Here is a 19,797-nt window from a genome sequence, read left to right as displayed (position 1 = left end):
CGATGGTGCAATCTGCAACATGGTGACGTACGACAAGAGGAGGATCTGTGCCCTAAAAGGCTCATCAGTCAACATTTCATGCACATACTACCCTTATTGGGATCATAGTTCACTATTTTGGTTCAGTCCTGCACGTAGTCATCATTGGCAGAATCCAAAACAGCCTGAGGACCTAAAAGAAGACTCCCAGTATGTAGGTCGTGTTCAGGTCTTTGATACACAGAGACGACGCTCCACTCTGAGGATCTCTGACCTCAGAGACAGTGATTCAGCAGAGTATCGCTTTAAGTTCCAAACACTGGTCTCTGATTGGGGGAACAGTTTCCCTGGTTCAACTCTGACTGTCACAGGTACTGAAGAACACACCTGGTACAGCAGCACCACACAAGGTTTTACCACCTTCTATTAAGGCTCCTTTCCCTCAGTTTGATTATTAAGCTGAATACACTTCACTCATGACAAATCCTTTGATTCTATGATTCAAACTTTTGTGTGTGTTTGTTGAAGTCACTGAAGTCTTGAACTAAGATGCTCTAACTACAAAGATTACAATGTAAGCACTGTCACAGTCATCTGTTGATATGTTGTGTTGTTCCTCATGTGTCCAGCTATGCAGGTGCAGGTAACCTCAGTAACAGTCCACCAGGATTACACTGAAGCAGTGCTGAGATGTCACCACAGCTGCCCTCCTGCTGGTGACATGTCATACATCTGGTTTAAGAATGGAAAGGAAATCCCGAATGAGGAAAAGTCCTCTCATGAGGACCGGTTTTACCCAGAAGACTTCATCTCTTGTGCTGTGAAAGGACTTGAGAAGTCTGTCTCTCCCTCAGTGTGTGAGTTTGCTCTGCTTTCTGAGAACAGTTTTCTTTGCATCACAGCATTAAGGGCATCTGGGTCTTATATGTGTTTCTCCACCTTCCTACTTTAGATGCTCTGAAGGCTCCCTCTGTGTCGGTAAGTCCTCCTGGTGAAATAACGAATGGCGGTTCAGTCACTCTGAACTGTAGCAGTGATGCTAACAGAGAAGCTAACTACACCTGGCTCAAGAGGAACCAAACACTGCCCAGTGAAGAACCACAGCTTGTCTTCACTTCCATCCAGCCCTCTGACTCTGGAGAGTATCGCTGTACATCTGAGAACGAGCTGGGAAAGAGAACATCTGAACCCGTCTTCATTGATGTCAAATGTGAGTAAAAACAAACAGCCTACATGTCTGAATGTGGAGGTTTAAAGATAAGCTTTACTGACCCTGCAGGATAAATTCACTTTCAACAACAGCTCACAAAAAGAGTATGCAGTCATCAAGTTATGAAAAGAAACAGATAATAGATCATAAAAGTAAAACAAAACTTTACACATTCTCTCTCCTGTGGATAGATACCTTGTTTTTTATTTTGCTGTGCAGTAAAATTGTTTCTACGGGTATAATTAATGCATGTATTAAAACAAGTGTTTCTCTTCGGACAGCGATACATTGAAAGAGAAGTGTTAGTGGGTTGATTGGTGCTGTTGTAGTTTTTGAATCAGTTTTTGTGCCAAGAAGCCCAACATCAGTTTTTTTATTACCATGTGTTTCCTACAAACTGCTTAACCTGATCCATATTTCATAGATAAGGGCACTTACTAGATTATTTTGACATTGTAAGTTTATAAAAGGTCCACAACAGGTCTCCATGTCTCCTCCAGATGCTCCACAGCTTCCCTCTGTGTCAGTGAGTCCCTCTGCTGAGGTAGTGGAGGGCAGTTCAGTGACTCTGACCTGCAGCAGTGATGCTAACCCAGCAGCTAACTACACCTGGTACAAGGAGAATGAAGACTCACCAAAAGCATCAGGCCCAGTCTTCACCATCACTGACTTCAGTGCTGAAGACAGTGGGAATTATTCCTGTGAAGCCCATAATGGAATAGGACGTCAGAACTCCACCTTTCTTCTGATTGTTGTGGCAGGTAAGCTAATATTTTATCTTCACCTGTGTTGTTTTTTTCAGCATCAGATCAGATTAACATGTTGATAAAGAACTTACAGCTGAAGGACAGTGAAGGAAAACTCCAGGGAGGAGCCTCCATCATGTCAGACTCTGAACAAATGACTGAGTGAATCACACCAGCTGCGAACGATCGCACTATTCGCACAAATACAAACGCGAGAAAGTTTTGTGTTTACTCGCTCTATTCACGCGAATGACTCGCTTAATTTCGCGTGTTTACCTTCATGAATATGCAGAATACATGTAGATCATCAGAACGCGCTAAATACTTGGAGGAGGAGATGCAAATGTAATCATTTAACACACGCAATGTGATTTATCAAACCTGAAGCAGATAGCGCTCGGTGTTTTTGCGTCTATATTTAGCACGTTTGAAAGGCAGGTGCAAACTGACACAGCGTTACGCACACAAGGCTGCAGTCACTGTAAAGCTCATCATAACTTTACAACATGCCCACAACAGCGGAGCTTACAAGCATTACTACATTTTTTATTCAATTAAATCAAGAGAACAAAAGAAAAACAATAATAAAACAACACAAATTCAAAGCAGTTCAGCACCACGGATAGCGACCGCATCATTCTGACACCCACTTTAACTTTTTTCATATAATGAGAGCACAGTAGGTCACTGTATCAACAGATATAAAGTTTAGTCAAATTGGCAGAGTGACCCACATCTTCACATAGAAACAAAAAATCAATATGAAGTACTCGGCCTACTCACCACTGTTTGGACGAGCCTTAAGCTCCGCGGACTTGTCTACGATACGCTGTATGTCCCTTTTCTTTGATCTGTCATTCTCAATAGATAACATGACATGTCCACTCAGTCTCTCCTGTCCCATCGTGCTCATCAAGGGGTTCTTAGTTAGTTTTAACTTGGAGAATGAGCGCTCACTGAGCTGCGCCAGGCAGCTCGGTGTAACTCCTCATCTCGTGCTTGCAGCAGTGTGTTGGGGTGAATTTCCTCAAACATGTTCCCAGTTCCATTTAAGCTGGTGACTCTTTGGGACAGTTGCTGGATGATGATATCAGGCATTAAAAACGTTCACCCAAAAGTTGCTCTCTGCGTCAGTGAGGCGACTGTCTTCATCCAAGTGACGCCTAACTTTTCTGGCCCTGGTTGTTTCAAAACTGCGATTAACTTCCCAGTTAAGTAGCTAGAGCAAGAGTGGGAGACTTAGCCTCATCAAATTGCTCTCTAAACTCCATCAAAACACTGATTGCGTTTTGGAGTAGAGTAGATGGGTAAATTAGTGCGCCTTATTTGGGATCTTAGTAGATCAGGCCCCTAGGTCTGTTGTGATCAAACAAGGTTGAGCTCGTGGATATTGACTTGGGATGCTGGTTATGGTAACGGGGGCAGAGCTAACTTCCTACTACAACCAATAGCCGGATTCAAGTGACACACAAAGTTTTCCTAACTCAGCAGATAATCCTCCTCACTCTCTGTCCTCACAGTGAGCTCCTGTTTATTCCTGATCCCATAAAAACAGGGAGAGTCACAGAGTTTGGGGAAGCTGCACAGAGATAGAATGAAAGTGTCCCGTATATTCCAGATGAGTGAATCTCCGCTGGTCCATACGTCACTGATGTCACCGGGGGATCTGCACACTGATTGGTTATCGATAGATTAGCTGGGGTTCAGATATTTCAACTTTCACAAGTTGTTTGCTTCATTCGTGCATATCGTGGCATTCGCTTCACCCAATTTGCACGATTTGCGCTGCCAGACCACTACTCAAGTCTTTTGCCTCTTTACATTGACTTTACATGAAATTCTTTCATGAGAATGATTTCATTCACATTTCCAAGATTATCCTTAAATGTCAATGTGATTTATCTAATCCTACCAGTGAAGTGTCTCACATGTCTCTCTTTAATTCTAGATGAATCAACAGTAATAATGAACATCATCAGGTTGACTCTGTCTGTCGTGATGCTGATTCCTCTGCTTCTCTTTACTCTGTGGAGCAGGTAAAACCATGACAATCCATCAGATCAATCATCTCAGATTCAAGTTCTTAATTTGTGCTCTTCATTGTTAAATTTGGATTTTTTTTGTCTTTGGATTTAATCCAGGAGGAAGAAAACTCTGAGCTCCACCTGTGAACCAAATGAACGTGTGGAGATGATAGAGGTGAGAGAGAGAGAGAGAGAGAGAGAGAGAGAGAGAGAGAGAGAGAGAGAGAGAGAGAGAGAGAGAGAGAGAGAGAGAGGCCTGACTGACTAAACCTTTCTACAGAGGTATTGAAAGATTAAAGATAAGTTGTGATTTAATGTAGAAAATGTAACAAGTACACAGAAGGTTTTTTAGGAAAAAAAACCCCATCAAAATAGAAAATGCTTTAAGTTATTATTGAACTATTTTGAACTAAAACCTCATCATCTGTCATCAGCTGGACTCTGGTTCTGAGTATGTGAACGTCTCAGCCGTCCCTGCAGCACAGACAGAAGACACAGAGGACCAGGAAGACCTGGTGTGAAGTCCAGAGAGGTGAGAGCCTCCTGCACTGAAGACAACAGACTGAGTTCAGATCTACAGTCACAGTTCCAACTATAACATTAGTTGTTGTTGTTTTGTTCCAGATGCAGTGTAACCAGAGGACTCTGTGTGGAGAGCGAGGATGTGGATGAAGTGGAAACATTCACCTTTAACTGCAAAAGTTTCCATGTTGAGTTTTCAGCAGCACAGAGACATGTAGCGTGGGAACATGTCATCACAACTTTAACTCCCAACTGTTAACAAAGATGTTGACATAGATAACAGTTTATTCGTGAATACTGTTCAAAAGAATGGAAGTTAACATTAAGGTTATTCAGTAGACAACAAATAAACAGCCTGAACCTGGAAGACACTTTCTGTCATTTGAAGAAGTGTGAAAATCTCCTCAGTGAAACACTGACATCAGTACTTTACAGACTTGTTCCACAACACAGAAGCTAAATCTGAACAGATAAATCAGGGCTGTCAAACTCATTTCAGTTCAGGGGCCACATACAGCCCAAGTTGATCTGAAGTGGGCCGGACCAGTAAAATCATAACATAATAACCTATAGAGAAGGACAACTCCGAATTTTACCCTTTGTTTTAGTGCAAAAAAGCACATTCTGAAAATGTTCACATTTAATGAACTATCTTTCTACAAAAACAGCTGTTGTATTTTTCGCCATGATGAGTCTCATAGTGGGGCCCGAATATGATATTCTTTGACCCCTGAAACCTCTGCAAACACACCAAACACACAGGTTTCCCATTCACCTGACACACAGAGTGTAATGTTTACAGTAAAAGAAAAGATAGATTATAATAATGAACAAGGTAAAGTTGACTATTCTGGACCCCCCAGCTCCAGCATGAACAGTTTGCTTGCTGGACAGTGTTGTATGCAGGGGTCCAAAAAGTCTGAATTTCTGCCGATTATGCAAACTGCAAATATTCTTTTTCCTCACTTTGAAAAAAAAAAGTTTCTTAGTGCCGTTCAGGTGCCCTCTGTCAGCTGTCTGATTGTAGGACAAATTTGAAATAGTAGGTACTTTTATTGAAAAATTGCAGTTAATGACTTCTCACTTTGCAAAGTCATCCCGCGGGCCGGATTGGAACCTCTGGCGGGCCGGATTTGGCCCGCGGGCCGTATGTTTGACACCCCTGAGTTAAATAATACTCTTAGAAACTGTGAAAGTAAACCAAGTTTAGCACAGATGTATATACAGTTGTGCTCATAAGTTTACATACCCTGGCAGAATTTGTTTTGTTTTTTTTGGCGTTTTTTCAGAGAATATGAAAGATAAGAGAAAAACTTTTCTTTCACTCATGGTTAGTGGATGGGTGAAGCTATTTATTGTCAAACAACTGTGTTTACTCTTTTTATATCATAAGAACAACAGAAACTACCCAAGAAACCATAAATTCTGCCAGGGTATGTACATTTATGAGCACAACTGTATATATATTGTTTTATTATATATATGTATTTGTAATAGAACAAAAACGAACAAGAAACAAAAGTAGAAAAGCAAAGCCCCTCCCGCCTCCATCAACCACCAAACCAGTTCCTGCCCACCCCGATCCCAACTCCGATCTCCATAAATAGAAGACAAAAAAGATATTAAACAGAAGGGAGAGTCAGCTACTCAACATATCATCCAACATTTGTAAACAAACAGATTTCATCTGACCGTAAACCAGAAAGGCAAAACCAAGAGTTGTATTAAAATAAACAGACAAAGAAAAAGAGTGACATTTGTCAGACAAAAGTCAAGACACATTGCAAACGCCAAGAAGGACCTGAGTGATCATGGCATACATTCACATGTATACACACACACACATATACATATATGTACATACCTATATATACACACATACTATAATTGCTATAGTGATATTGCATAATTTTGACTCCCATGTTTCTGTGTATTCCTGCTTGTTATTTTGCAGCCTGAAAGCTACCTTCTCTAACTTGGTTATTTCCATTGCTTCGGTGATCCTTTCTTTATAGGATGGTGCATTAGATTCAATCCAGTTAGCCATGATGACTTTTTTTGTGATCATACAGACAGAAACATTTTTTTTTCTTTAAAGCTAGGGACGGAAAACTAGCATGAATTTGAATGTAGCATTTCCTCATGACTCCATTGTTTTCTCTTTGCAAAGAGCACATTATGTATTGATTACCATCGGGACATAAAGATCATTTTAACCAGTATGACAAAAAGTGGATCTAAATCTGACTACCAACCCCAGCTTTAAGGAAACGTCATTAAAGCTAAGGAGGTCTCCAAGTATACATGTTTGTGGTGTGAGTGGTATGACTGAGTTAATATGGGTCAGTGCTTTTTTTTGTTAAATCAAGCCAGATGTCTTAGTTTAGCACAGATATGATTACAGCTGTTCTTTGAGATGTGTCATTTAGTATGCCTTGGACAGAGAATGTTTGAAAACCTCTGGAGAGTTTAATAAAATGTTAAAATGTTTTCAAAAAGAAAACTTACAGCCACAAAATACAGCTTATACGTTCTTATACATGTGTTATAGAATCATATAATTGTTCATTGATTGTTAATAACTGTTAAAGATGTAGTCTGTTTTTGGGGGGCGCTCCAAAAGGGAATAAAGTTTAAACTGTGTTCATGTGTGAGGACTTCCTTTGTGTTCAGCAACATGTAGCACCATCTGTTATCGTCACCCTACCAGCTGACTGGAGTTGACTTGAGCACAGTCTACAGTAGTGTTGATAGTGAGGTACAGCTGGACCGGCTGCTTGTGATCAGTTTGTAGAGACTTACTCCATCCCCCTCCCCTGGTCACTAGTTATCTTTAACTGAGGAGTCTTTTCAATCAAACAAACACTCCTCAAGGTTTTTTTCCACTTCCATCCATCCATTATCTTGACTGCTTATCCCGTCAGGGGTCACGGGGGGCTGGAGCCAATCCCGGCTGACTTCAGGCAGAAGGCAGGGTACACCCTAGACAGGTCACCAACCTATCACAGGGCAAACATGGAGAGACAGACAACCATTCACGCACACACTCATACCTACTGGTAATTCAGAGAGACCAATTAACCTGGAGAGCATGTTTTTGGACTGTGGGAGGAAGCCGGAGTACCTGGAGAGAACCCATGCATGCATGAGGAGAACATACAAGGCACCTGCCTGACTGCGGACTCAAACCAGGAACCTTCTCGCCAGCAACAGCAACATTATTTACTTAATAGTATAAAACTGTTTTCATTAATTACAAGATTATGACCGAACGAGAGAGAAAAGTGTCAAAAAGTGAAGCGACTGAACCGGTCCATCTCGTTATGTATCCAGCATGCTTTGCAAAGTGAAGTGGTCGCTTGCGTCTTTGAGGGTCGACTTCTAGGTCAAATACGGTAACCCGGTAGAATAGCTTGCTAGATGGATGGATGGATGGATGGATGGATGTTTAGACAGACAGATAGATAGATAGATAGATAGATAGATAGATAGATAGATAGATAGATAGATAGATAGATAGATAGATAGATAGATAGATAGATAGATAGATAGATAGATAGATAGATAGATAGATATCATGTAAACACCTCCAGAAATGTAACACTGAGCTCAACTGGAGGTCCGCCAATATGGTCTGAATTTTAACTTAAAGCCTATTTTTTGCCAGTTTACAGGGTTCATATTTTAACAAACTCCTCTTAGAGGTTTTATCCAGTCAACTTAACATTTGGTCAGTGTGTAAGAGACAACTTGAAGACTACACTGTATTCAAAGCTTGAGTGTGCATCAAACCCCTGGTCCAAGCTGGAGGGCAAAGTTAGATGTATTTTTAAATGTGGGGGGGTAGTTATTTAATGATCTAGTTGTAATTCCATACACTGCCACTAAGTGTAAGTTAAGAGTCATATTTCAGTGATAAAAGCATTTCAAAGGTCCTGTCAAGTGCATTGATTTTTTCGCTGCAACCCCCACTCTTCCTCTTTAAAACTAGTACTATTTATTTTAATCTCACTTCCTTTTTTCATGTGACTACTATAGTTATTTATATGTTACCATGCTCACTTCTCTTTATATACAATTAAGTTGAAATGCCTCATTTACATGTAAGGCTGCAGGGTAGTGTACGTACTAGAAGATCAGTCTCTGTTAATAGACATTACAGAGAGAACACAGTAAGAGACTGACTGCAGCAGGTTTCCACTGAAGTCACACCAGGGGACAAACAGGAAGAGGGTGACCACAACTGCAGTCCTACTAGCAGGTGTGAAAATATGAACACCTCTTTAACTGGGTCTAAAATACTTATTATTTTCATTACTTCTAATATCATACTTGTTTTCAAGTTCAATAGAAAAAAGGCAGAAATTAAAGAAATATGAAACCTAAAATAGTAACATGAGTAAGACGAGTCTTGCATCTTGAGTAGTTTTGCAGACATTGTGAATGTGATATATCATGGATCATTATGTTATGGTTGTAAGTAAGATGATAATATTAAATAGTATTGTTGAGGTGGTGGGTTTTGCATGATGAGGTTCAGAGACAGCAGGCCACATGAGGATACTAAAGGCATCTTTGGAACTTGCTTTGCATGTGGTTCAAAATGAAGCTCAAAACTGTGTACAGGAAGGAAGTGGGGTGTATTTTAACAGCCTGTCTCTGTCTCTTGTTCACACGCCTGGCCATAAACGAGCGTGACAAGTCAAGACAACAACTGGCAGCATCTGATGCGATATATCTTGTGGATTTTTATCAATATTCTTTTATGTTAATAGATTTTGAACCCACCCGGAGGTGAAAGGAGAAGCTATGAGTTCAACAGCAACTAAGAGTGGATTAGTCATCTTCCTTCTCTCTATAACAGGTAACGGCGTCTCCATTTTCAAATCAAATCTGAAGAGGAAGTCTTTTAAGCCTTTGTCTTTGCTGAAGTCTCTGTAAGCTGAATCAATGCATCTTTAGAACAAGTTTTATAGCTGATAAAAGTCCTCAGATAAGCCTTTTTTATAGACAAAAAATAGGTTCTGTGCGTTTTATTTAAACTTTGTTTAACAGACAGAAACCTCGAGCAGAACCAGACGCATGTTTAACACTCACCTGCTGCAGCTGTGTCGAGCTTACAGGAAGAGAGACGAATAGAGACACGAAAATAGAGGAACAACAAAAGAAACTACAACAACAGATACAACACATTCATGGCTACAATGGCAAAACAGTAAGTGAAAGTATGAGTGGTTTAAGCAGGAACAGGAAGTATGACAATCCACTGATCAGCCTGTTAGAAACATCAACCACTATCATGCTGTTAAAACAGGGAGGAGTGATAAAGTTGATAATATCAGCTAAGGTTGAGCAGCTCTAAGATGCATTAACAATTACAGAAATGATACTAAAGGTAAGACTGATATTTATATTTGTAGAAGCTGAAGTCAGGCATGTCCATGGCAGCAGGCCATCTTTAGCAACAATCCAGAAGAACCTCAAGAGCTCCTGGGAAGATCTATAGTAACTCTAAAGGGACATTAAGATTTAAAGTTGTTGATATGCAAACAAATTGAGGAGAGAGCTTCTCTGCACCGATTCGCAGTCATCTAACCACAGTTTAGTTCTAATGCTTGTCTATCAATAGATACAGTATCTGCATGCAACAAACACAGGATGTCCCTAGAAGTTGGTCGATGCTTCCAGATTGAGAAGTACCACATGCATGGTCTAGGTTTCCAGCATGTTTCAAAGACAGGATGGGCCTGAGTTCTTTTCTCTTATCATTCCCTAATCCTAATCCTAACCCTAACCCTAGGGTTAGGGTAAGAATGGTTTTGTAACAGAATAAATGCACAAAATTGGTCAATTAAGGCTTCTCATTAAAACACTGTACGTAAAGAGTTTTCAACAGAAACCATAATTTTTTGCAAAGTTAAGGTAAAACATACGGCTACAAAAGATCCTAAATTAAGAGCCGCTCAGGAGTCTTCTTTGGGAGCCGGCTCTCTGAAAAGAGCCGAACTTCCCATCACTGAAGCACATGCTTACTACCATTTGCACTCTTAGGGCCCGATCTACTAAAGGTTTGCGTGTATAAAAACACGTGCAAACTTGATAGCGCGCGCAAAGCTGCAGAATACATGTAGATCATCAGGACGCGCAAAATACTGGGAGGAGGAGATGCTATATTTAGCACGTTTGAAAGGCAGGTGCAAACTGGCACAGCGTTACGCACACATGGCTGCGGTCACTGTAAAGCTCATCATAACATCGCTTTATGCCCACAAAAGCTGGGCTTACAAGCATTACTAAATGTTTTAGTCAATCAAACCAAGAGAACAAAACAATAATAATAATAATAATAAAACAACACAAATTCAAAGCAGTTCAGCACCACGGATAGCGACCGCATCATTCTGACACCCACTTTAACTTTTTCAACTAATGAGAGCACAGTAGGTCACTGTATCAACAGCTATAAAGTTTAGTATAATTGGCACAGCGGCCCACATCTTCACATACAAACAAAAAATCAATATGAAGTACTCCGCCTACTCACCACTGTTTGGACGAGCCTTAAGCTCCGTGGACTTGTCCATGATGCGCTGTATGTCCATTTTCTTTGATCTGTCATTCTCAATAGATAACATGACATGTCCACTCAGTCTCTCCTGTCTCATCGTGCTCATCAAGGGGTTTTTAGTTAGTTTTAACTTGGAGAATGAGCGCTCACTGAGCTGCACCAGGTAGCTCTGCGTAACTCCTCATCTCGTGCTTGCAGCAGTGTGTTGGGGTGAATTGACTCAAACATGTTCACAGTTCCATTTAAGCTGGTGAATCTTTGGGACAGTTGCTGGATGATGATATCAGGCATTGAAAACGTTCACCCGAAAGTTGCTCCCTGGGACAGTGAGGCGACTGTCTTCATCCAAGTGACGCCTAACTTTTCTAGAGCAAGAGTGGCAGACTAAGCCTCATCAAATCGCTGTCTAAACTCCATCAAAACACTGATTGCGTATTGGAGTAGAGTAGATGCGTTTATTTCATTGGCAGATCTTCTGCCGTCGATTTGACGCAGAGGTATAAATCAGGCTTCAGACAGGATGGGCCTGAGTTCTTTTCTCTTCATGATTTACATCAGCCTCCATAAACTATCAAAATGAATAGTCACGGTCATGATTATAGTTTCTAATCTGCTTTCTGTTACAGTGGTACACGGTCAGCATGGCTCAGGAGTGACTTACTCTTCTACTCAGATCTGTGCCCCTAAAGGATCAACGGTGGACATACCTTGCACCTACACATATCAACCCAGATGGAATGAGCGTGATGTGGTTGTTGCTTCCTGGTTCAGAGAAATGAATGGAAATGGCCCTGTGGACCTGAGATCAGACTCAGACTACACAGGTCGTGTGGATTATCAATTTTATGTGAACGACTGCACTCTGAGAATCAAAGACCTGAGAGAGAGCGACTCAGCTGAGTACAAGTTCACACTGAGAACAAACAAACCGGATCAGAGCTTGACTGGGTCACCTGGAGTTTCTTTGTCTGTCACAGGTAACATCTTTAACTGAGTGTCTTTATGAAGATCTAAGCTCATCTAAAGCACAGATATAGGTGACAGAGTGAACCAGCTGTCTTAGTACCCTGATCTAGTCTTGGTTCTGGTGTTCAGACAGCTGTTTGTGCTGATCCTGACGATGGCATCACACTGAAATGACTGAATCATAAGAGGTGCCTTTTAGATCAGAGTACTCCCATCATAGCACAGTTACCACATTGCATATCACAGCTCTTCCCACAGACTGTTGCCTATTTAAGATGTAAACATAGGCGCTGTGGTCTGTGGACTGCAGTTTTGAAGCCTCAAGTTTGATGACCAGATCTTGAATAAGATAAGAGGGTAGATATCAAAGAGTTAGCAGACATTAGGCGTAGACATCAGACATGTAACTAAGCAGTGTTGCTCTTTTACAGTCATCAGAATGTCTTTTTGCTGTTAATGTTAAAGACTTTTTGTGATTCTGGCTCAAATATCCAGCTCTACAGGTGCAGGTGACCAAAGCTGACTGGAATACTGGCACTGCAGAGCTGAAGTGTCACAGCAGCTGCAGTCCAGCTGGTCAGCTGTCCTACATCTGGTTCAAGAGCGGAGAGAAGATTCAGACAGAAACATCTTCGGTTTCAGGATCCTTTGATTCTTTAAACAGCTACGCCTGTGCTCTGAAAGGACATGAGGATTCCCCTTCTCCTTCAGTGTGTGAGTTTAACATCACCATCTGCTGGTGCCTGGAACCGGACTGTTTACTTTGACTGCTCACAATTCAGCAGCTGCTGGTGGCTCAATAATCTCTGAGAGTTTTAGTGGAGAGTTATAGTTAAAGTCCTGTGAGAATATGAGATGTGTTGTTTTTATAAAAACATAACTAAAAAGCTCTTGACTGTTTGACTGCTAACAGCCAGTGACTGTTTCCTCTTAACTTTGCTTTAACAATACAAGCTTCAGCATGAATTTAAAATATGTACATTAACCACCATTTATCAGGTCTACATGTTAAGGTAATTTATTTTTCCAACACAAAATCAAAAAGACTTTATTATTTTAGGTGTCCATCGTGGATCCTGCAACAGGATGATGTACAACAAGAGGAGGATCTGTGCCCTAAAAGGCTCATCAGTGGAGATTTCATGCACATACTTCTCTTATTGGGTTCCTAAGACAGTGTTTTGGTTCAGTCCTGCACGTAGTCATCACTGGCAGAATCCAACACAGCCTGAGGACCTAAAAGAAGACTCACAGTATGAAGGTCGTGTTCAGGTCTCTGACATTTGGAGAACACACTCCACTCTGAGAATCTCTGACCTGAGAGAGAGCGATTCAGCAGAGTATTGCTTTAAGTTCCAAACACTGGTCTCTGATTGGGGGAACAGTTTCCCTGGTACAACTCTGACTGTCACAGGTACTGAAGAACACACCTGGTACAGCAGCACCACACAAGCTTTTACCACCTTCTATTAAGGCTCCTTTCCCTCAGTTTGATTATTAAGCTGAATACACTTCACTCATGACAAATTCTTTGATTCTATGATTCAAACTTTTGTTTGTGTTTGTTGAAGTCACTGAAGTCTTGAACTAAGACGCTCTAACTACAAAGATTACAATGTAAGCACTGTCACAGTCATCTGTTGATATGTTGTGTTGTTCCTCATGTGTCCAGCTCTGCAGGTGCAGGTAACCTCGGTAACAGTCCTGCAGGATTACACTGAAGCAGTGCTGAGGTGTCACCACAGCTGCTCTCCTGCTGGTTACATGTCATACATCTGGTTTAAGAATGGAAACGAAATCCAGAATGAGGAAAAGTCCTCTCATGAGAACTGGTTTTACCCAGGAGACTTCATCTCTTGTGCTGTGAGAGGACTTGAGAAGTCTGTCTCTCCCTCAGTGTGTGAGTTTGCTCTGCTTTCTGAGAACTGTTTTCTTTGCATCACAGCATTAAGGGCATCTGGGTCTTATATGTGTTTCTCCACCTTCCTACTTTAGATGCTCTGAAGGCTCCCTCTGTGTCGGTAAGTCCTCCTGGTGAAATAACGAATGGCGGTTCAGTCACTCTGAAATGTAGCAGTGATGCTAACAGAGAAGCTAACTACACCTGGCTCAAGAGGAACCAAACACTGCCCAGAGAAGAACCACAGCTTGTCTTCACTTCCATCCAGCCCTCTGACTCTGGAGAGTATCGCTGTACATCTGAAAACGAGCTGGGAAAGAGAACATCTGAACCCGTCTTCATTGATGTCAAATGTGAGTAAAAAACCAACAAACAGCCTACATGTCTGAATGTGGAGGTTTAAAGATAAGCTTTACTGATCCCGCAGGATAAATTTACTTGAAACAACCCACAAAAAGAGTATGCAGTCATCAAGTTATGAAAAGAAACAAATAATTAAACATGAAAGTAAAACAAAACTTTACACATTCTCTCTCCTGTGGATAGATACCTGTTTTTTTTATTTTGCTGTGCAGTAAAATTGTTTCTCCGGGTATAATTAATGCATGTATTAAAACAAGTGTTTCTCTTCGGACAGCAATACATTGAAAGAGAAGTGTTAGTGGGTTCATTGGTGTTGCTTTGGAAATTGAATTAGTTTTTGTGCCAAGAAACAAAGCCCAACATTAGTTGTGTTACCACATTTTGCTACAAACTGCTTAACCTGATCCATATTTCATAGATAAGGGCACTTACTAGATTATTTTGACATTTTAAGTTTATAAAAGTTCCACAACAGGTTATCCCCCCATGTCTCCTCCAGATGCTCCACAGCTTCCCTCTGTGTCAGGGAGTCCCTCTGCTGAGATAGTGGAGGGCAGTTCAGTGACTCTGACCTGCAGCAGTGATGCTAACCCAGCAGCTAACTACACCTGGTACAAGGAGAATGAAGACTCACCAAAAGCATCAGGCCCAGTCTTCACCATCACTGACTTCAGTGCTGAACACAGTGGGAATTATTCCTGTGAAGCCCATAATGGAATAGGACGTCAGAACTCCACCTTTCTTCTGATTGTTGTGGCAGGTAAACTAATAATTTATTTACACCTGTGTTGTGTTTTTTTCTGCATCAGATCAGATTAACATGTTGATAAAGAACTTACAACTGAAGGACAGGGAAGGAAAACTTCAGGGAGGAGCCTCCATCATGTCAGACTCTGAACAAATGACTGAATGAGTCACACCAGATGCGAACGATCGCACTATTCGCACAAATACAAACGCGAGAAAGTTTTGTGTTTACTCGCTCTATTCACGCGAATGACTCGCTTAATTTCGCGTGTTTACCTTCATGAATATGCAGAATACATATAGATCATCAGAACGCGCAAAATACTCGGAGGAGGAGATGCAAATGTAATCATTTAACACACGCAATGTGATTTATCAAACCTGAAGCAGATAGCGCTCAGTGTTTTTGCGTCTATATTTAGCACGTTTGAAAGGCAGGTGCAAACTGACACAGTGTTACGCACACATGGCTGCGGTCACTGTAAAGCTCATCATAACTTTACAACATGCCCATAACAGCTGGACTTACAAGCATTACTACATTTTTTATTCAATTAAATCAAGAGAACAAAAGAAAAACAATAATAAAACAACACAAACTCAAAGCAGTTCAGCACCACGGATAGAGACCGCATCATTCTGACACCCACTTTAACTTTTTCATATAATGAGAGCACAGTAGGTCACTGTATCAACAGATATAAAGTTTAGTCAAATTGGCACAGCGGCCCACATCTTCACATAGAAACAAAAAATCAATATGAAGTACTCCGCCTACTCCCCACTGTTTGGACGAGCCTTAAGCTCCACGGACTTGTCCATGATGCGCTGTATGTCCATTTTCTTTGATCAGTCATTCTCAATAGATAACATGACATGTCCACTCAGTCTCTCCTGTCCCATCGTGCTCATCAAGGGGTTCTTAGTTAGTTTTAACTTGGAGAATGAGCGCTCACTGAGCTGCGCCAGGCAGCTTGGTGTAACTCCTCATCTCGTGCTTGCAGCAGTGTGTTGGGGTGAATTGCCTCAAACATGTTCCCAGTTCCATTTAAGCTGGTGACTCTTTGGGACAGTTGCTGGATGATGATATCAGGCATTGAAAACGTTCACCCGAAAGTTGCTCTCTGCGTCAGTGAGGCGACTGTCTTCATCCAAGTGACGCCTAACTTTTCTGGCCCTGGTTGTTTCAAAACTGTGATTAACTTCCCAATTCAGTAGCTAGAGCAAGAGTGGGAGACTTAGCCTCATCAAATTGCTCTCTAAACTCCATCAAAACACTGATTGCGTTTTGGAGTAGAGTAGATGGGTAAATTAGAGCTCTTTATTTGGGATCTTAGTAGATCAGGCCCCTAGGTCTGTTGTGATCAAACAAGGTCGAGCTCGTGGATATTGACTTGGGAAGCTGGTTATGGTAACGGGGGCAGAGCTAACTTCCTACTACAACCAATAGCAGGATTCAAGTGACAGACAAAGTTTTCCCAACTCAGCAGATAAACCTCCTCACTCTCTGTCCTCACAGTGAGCTCCTGTTTATTCCTGATCCCATAAAAACAGGGAGAGTCACAGAGTTTGGGGAAGCTGCACAGAGATAGAATCAAAGTGTCCCATATATTCCAGATGAGTGAATCTCCGCTGGTCCATACGTCACTGATGTCACCGGGGGATCTGCACACTGATTGGTTATCGATAGATTAGCTGGGGTTCAGATATTTCAACTTTCACAAGTTGTTTGCTTCATTCGTGCATATCGTGGCATTCGCTTCACCCAATTTGCTGCCAGACCACTACTCAAGTCTTTCGCCTCTTTACATTGACTTTACATGAAATTCTTTCATGAGAATGATTTCATTCACGTTTCCAAGATTATCCTTAAATGTCAATGTGATTTATCTAATCCTACCAGTGAAGTGTCTCACATGTCTCTCTTTAATTCTAGATAAGTCAACAGTAATAATGAACATCATCAGGTTGACTCTGTCTGTTGTGATGCTGATTCCTCTGCTTCTCTTGACTCTGTGCAGCAGGTAAAACCATGACAATCCATCAGATCAATCATCTCAGATTCAAGTTCTTAATTTGTGCTCTTCATTGTTAAATTTGGATTTTTTTTGTCTTTGGATTTAATCCAGGAAGAAGAAAACTCTGAGCTCCACCTGTGAACCAAATGAACGTGTGGAGATGATAGAGGTGAGAGAGAGAGAGAGAGAGAGAGAGAGAGAGAGAGAGAGAGAGAGAGAGAGAGAGAGAGAGAGAGAGAGGCCTGACTGACTAAACCTTTCTACAGAGGTGTTGAAAGATTAAAGATATGTCATGATTTAATGTAGAAAATGTAACAAGTACACAGAAGGTTTTTTAGGAAAAAAAACCCCATCAAAATAGAAAATGCTTTAAGTTATTATTGAACTATTTTGAACTAAAACCTGATCATCTGTCATCAGCTGGACTCTGGTTCTGAGTATGTGAACGTCTCAGCCGTCCCTGCAGCACAGACAGAAGACGCAGAGGACCAGGAAGACCTGGTGTGAAGTCCAGAGAGGTGAGAGCCTCCTGCACTGAAGACAACAGACTGAGTTCAGATCTACAGTCACAGTTCCAACTATAACATTAGTTGTTGTTGTTTTGTTCCAGATGCAGTGTAACCAGAGGACTCAGTGTGGAGAGCGAGGATGTGGATGAAGTGGAAACATTTACCTTTAACTGCAAAAGTTTCCATGTTGAGTTTTCAGCAGCACAGAGACATGTAGCGTGGGAACATGTCATCACAACTTTAACTCCCAACTGTTAACAAAGATGTTGACATAGATAACAGTTTATCCGTGAATACTGTTCAAAAGAATGGAAGTTAACATTAAGGTTATTCAGTAGACAACAAATAAACAGCCTGAACCTGGAAGACACTTTCTCTCATTTGAAGAAGTGTGAAAATCTCCTCAGTGAAACACTGACATCAGTACTTTACAGACTTGTTCCACAACACAGAAGCTAAATCTGAACAGTTAAATCAGGGCTGTCAAACTCATTTCAGTTCAGGGGCCACATACAGCCCAAGTTGATCTGAAGTGGGCCGGACCAGTAAAATCATAACATAATAACCTATAGAGAAGGACAACTCTGAATTTTTCCCTTTGTTTTAGTGCAAAAAAGTACATTCTGAAAATGTTCAGGTTTCCCATTCACCTGACACACAGAGTGTAATGTTTACAGTAAAAGAAAAGATAGATTATAATAATGAACAAGGTAAAGTTGACTATTTTGGACCCCCCAGCTCCAGCATGAACAGTTTGCTTGCTGGACAGTGTTGTATGCAGGGGTCCAAAAAGTCTGAATTTCTGCCGATTATGCAAACTGCAAATATTCTTTTTCCTCACTTTGGAAAAAAAAAGTTTCTTAGTGCCGTTCAGGTGCCCTCTGTCAGCTGTCTGATTGTAGGACAAATTTGAAATAGTAGGTACTTTTATTGAAAAATTGCAGTTAATGACTTCTCACTTTGCAAAGTCATCCCGCGGGCCGGATTGGAACCTCTGGCGGGCCGGATTTGGCCCGCGGGCCGTATGTTTGACACCCCTGAGTTAAATAATACTCTTAGAAACTGTGAAAGCAAACCAAGTTTAGCACAGATGTATATACAGTTGTGCTCATAAGTTTACATACCCTGGCAGAATTTGTTTTTTTGGGGGGCATTTTTTCAGAGAATATGAAAGATAAGAGAAAAACTTTTCTTTCACTCATGGTTAGTGGATGGGTGAAGCTATTTATTGTCAAACAACTGTGTTTACTCTTTTTATATCATAAGAACAACAGAAACTACCCAAAAAAACCATAAATTCTGCCAGGGTATGTAAATTTATGAGCACAACTGTATATATATTGTTTTATTATATGTATGTATTTGTAATAGAACAAAAACAAGCAATAAACAAAAGTAGAAAAGCAAAGCCCCTCCCGCCTCCATCAACCACCAAACCAGTTCCTGCCCACCCCGATCCCACCACGATCTCCATAAATGGAAGACTAAAAAGATATTAAACAGAAGGGAGAGTCAGCTACTCAACATATCATCCAACATTTGTAAACAAACAGATTTCATCTGACCGTAAACCAGGAAGGCAAAACCAACAGTTGTATTAAAATAAACAGACAAAGAAAAAGAGTGACATTTGTCAGACAAAAGTCAAGACACATTGCAAACGCCAAGAAGGACCTGAGTGATCATGGCATACATACACATGCATATATACACACACACATATATATATATGTACATACCTATATATACACACATACAATAATTGCTATAGTGATATTGCATAATTTTGACGCCCATGTTTCTGTGTATTCCTGCTTGTTATTTTGCAGCCTGAAAGCTACCTTCTCTAACTTGGTTATTTCCATTGCTTCAGTGATCCTTTCTTTATAGGATGGTGCATTAGATTCAATCCAGTTAGCCATGATGACTTTTTTTGTGATCATACAGACAGAAATTTTTTTTTGTTCTTTAAAGCTAGGGACGGAAAACTAGCATGAATTTGAATGTAGCATTTCCTCAATACTGCGTTGTTTTCTCTTTTTAAAGAACACATTATGGATTGATTACCATCGGGACATAAAGATCATTTTAACCAGTATGACAAAAAGTGGATCTAAATCTGACTACCAACCCCAGCTTTAAGGAAACATCATTAAAGCTATGGAGGTCTCCAAGTATACATGTTTGTGGTGTGAGTGGTATGACTGAGTTAATATGGGTCAGTGCTTTTATTTTGATATATCAA

The 19,797-nt window shown here is 40.8% G+C and overlaps 1 protein-coding gene and 2 long non-coding RNA genes across 3 annotated transcripts in view; all 3 read left to right on the top strand.

Moving 5' to 3' along the window:
* Window positions 1-3,895: 3,895 nt before the first annotated feature.
* Window positions 3,896-4,453, top strand: LOC117815954. The gene is made up of 3 exons (XR_004631878.1): window positions 3,896-3,971; window positions 4,077-4,134; window positions 4,394-4,453. It is a non-coding gene; the product is annotated as an uncharacterized LOC117815954 (long non-coding RNA).
* Window positions 4,454-11,824: 7,371 nt separating this feature from the next.
* The window catches only part of LOC117815597 (B-cell receptor CD22-like), a 28,395-nt gene continuing 20,422 nt past the window's right edge, over window positions 11,825-19,797 (top strand). Inside the window, exons 1-6 of the mRNA XM_034687405.1 lie at window positions 11,825-12,026; window positions 12,511-12,729; window positions 13,193-13,429; window positions 13,688-13,915; window positions 14,011-14,268; window positions 14,778-15,038. Of these exons, the coding sequence (XP_034543296.1) occupies window positions 11,825-12,026; window positions 12,511-12,729; window positions 13,193-13,429; window positions 13,688-13,915; window positions 14,011-14,268; window positions 14,778-15,038 (1,405 nt within the window). The remainder of the gene's footprint in view (window positions 12,027-12,510; window positions 12,730-13,192; window positions 13,430-13,687; window positions 13,916-14,010; window positions 14,269-14,777; window positions 15,039-19,797) is intronic.
* LOC117815950 lies at window positions 16,983-17,918 on the top strand. The gene is made up of 4 exons (XR_004631874.1): window positions 16,983-17,049; window positions 17,155-17,212; window positions 17,464-17,561; window positions 17,654-17,918. It is a non-coding gene; the product is annotated as an uncharacterized LOC117815950 (long non-coding RNA).

The sequence above is a fragment of the Notolabrus celidotus genome, chromosome 7 (genome assembly GCF_009762535.1).
Source record: "Notolabrus celidotus isolate fNotCel1 chromosome 7, fNotCel1.pri, whole genome shotgun sequence".
NCBI lineage: Eukaryota > Metazoa > Chordata > Actinopteri > Labriformes > Labridae > Notolabrus > Notolabrus celidotus.
Note: the sequence above shows the minus strand (reverse complement) of the source record. Positions and strands in the feature narration are given on the sequence as shown.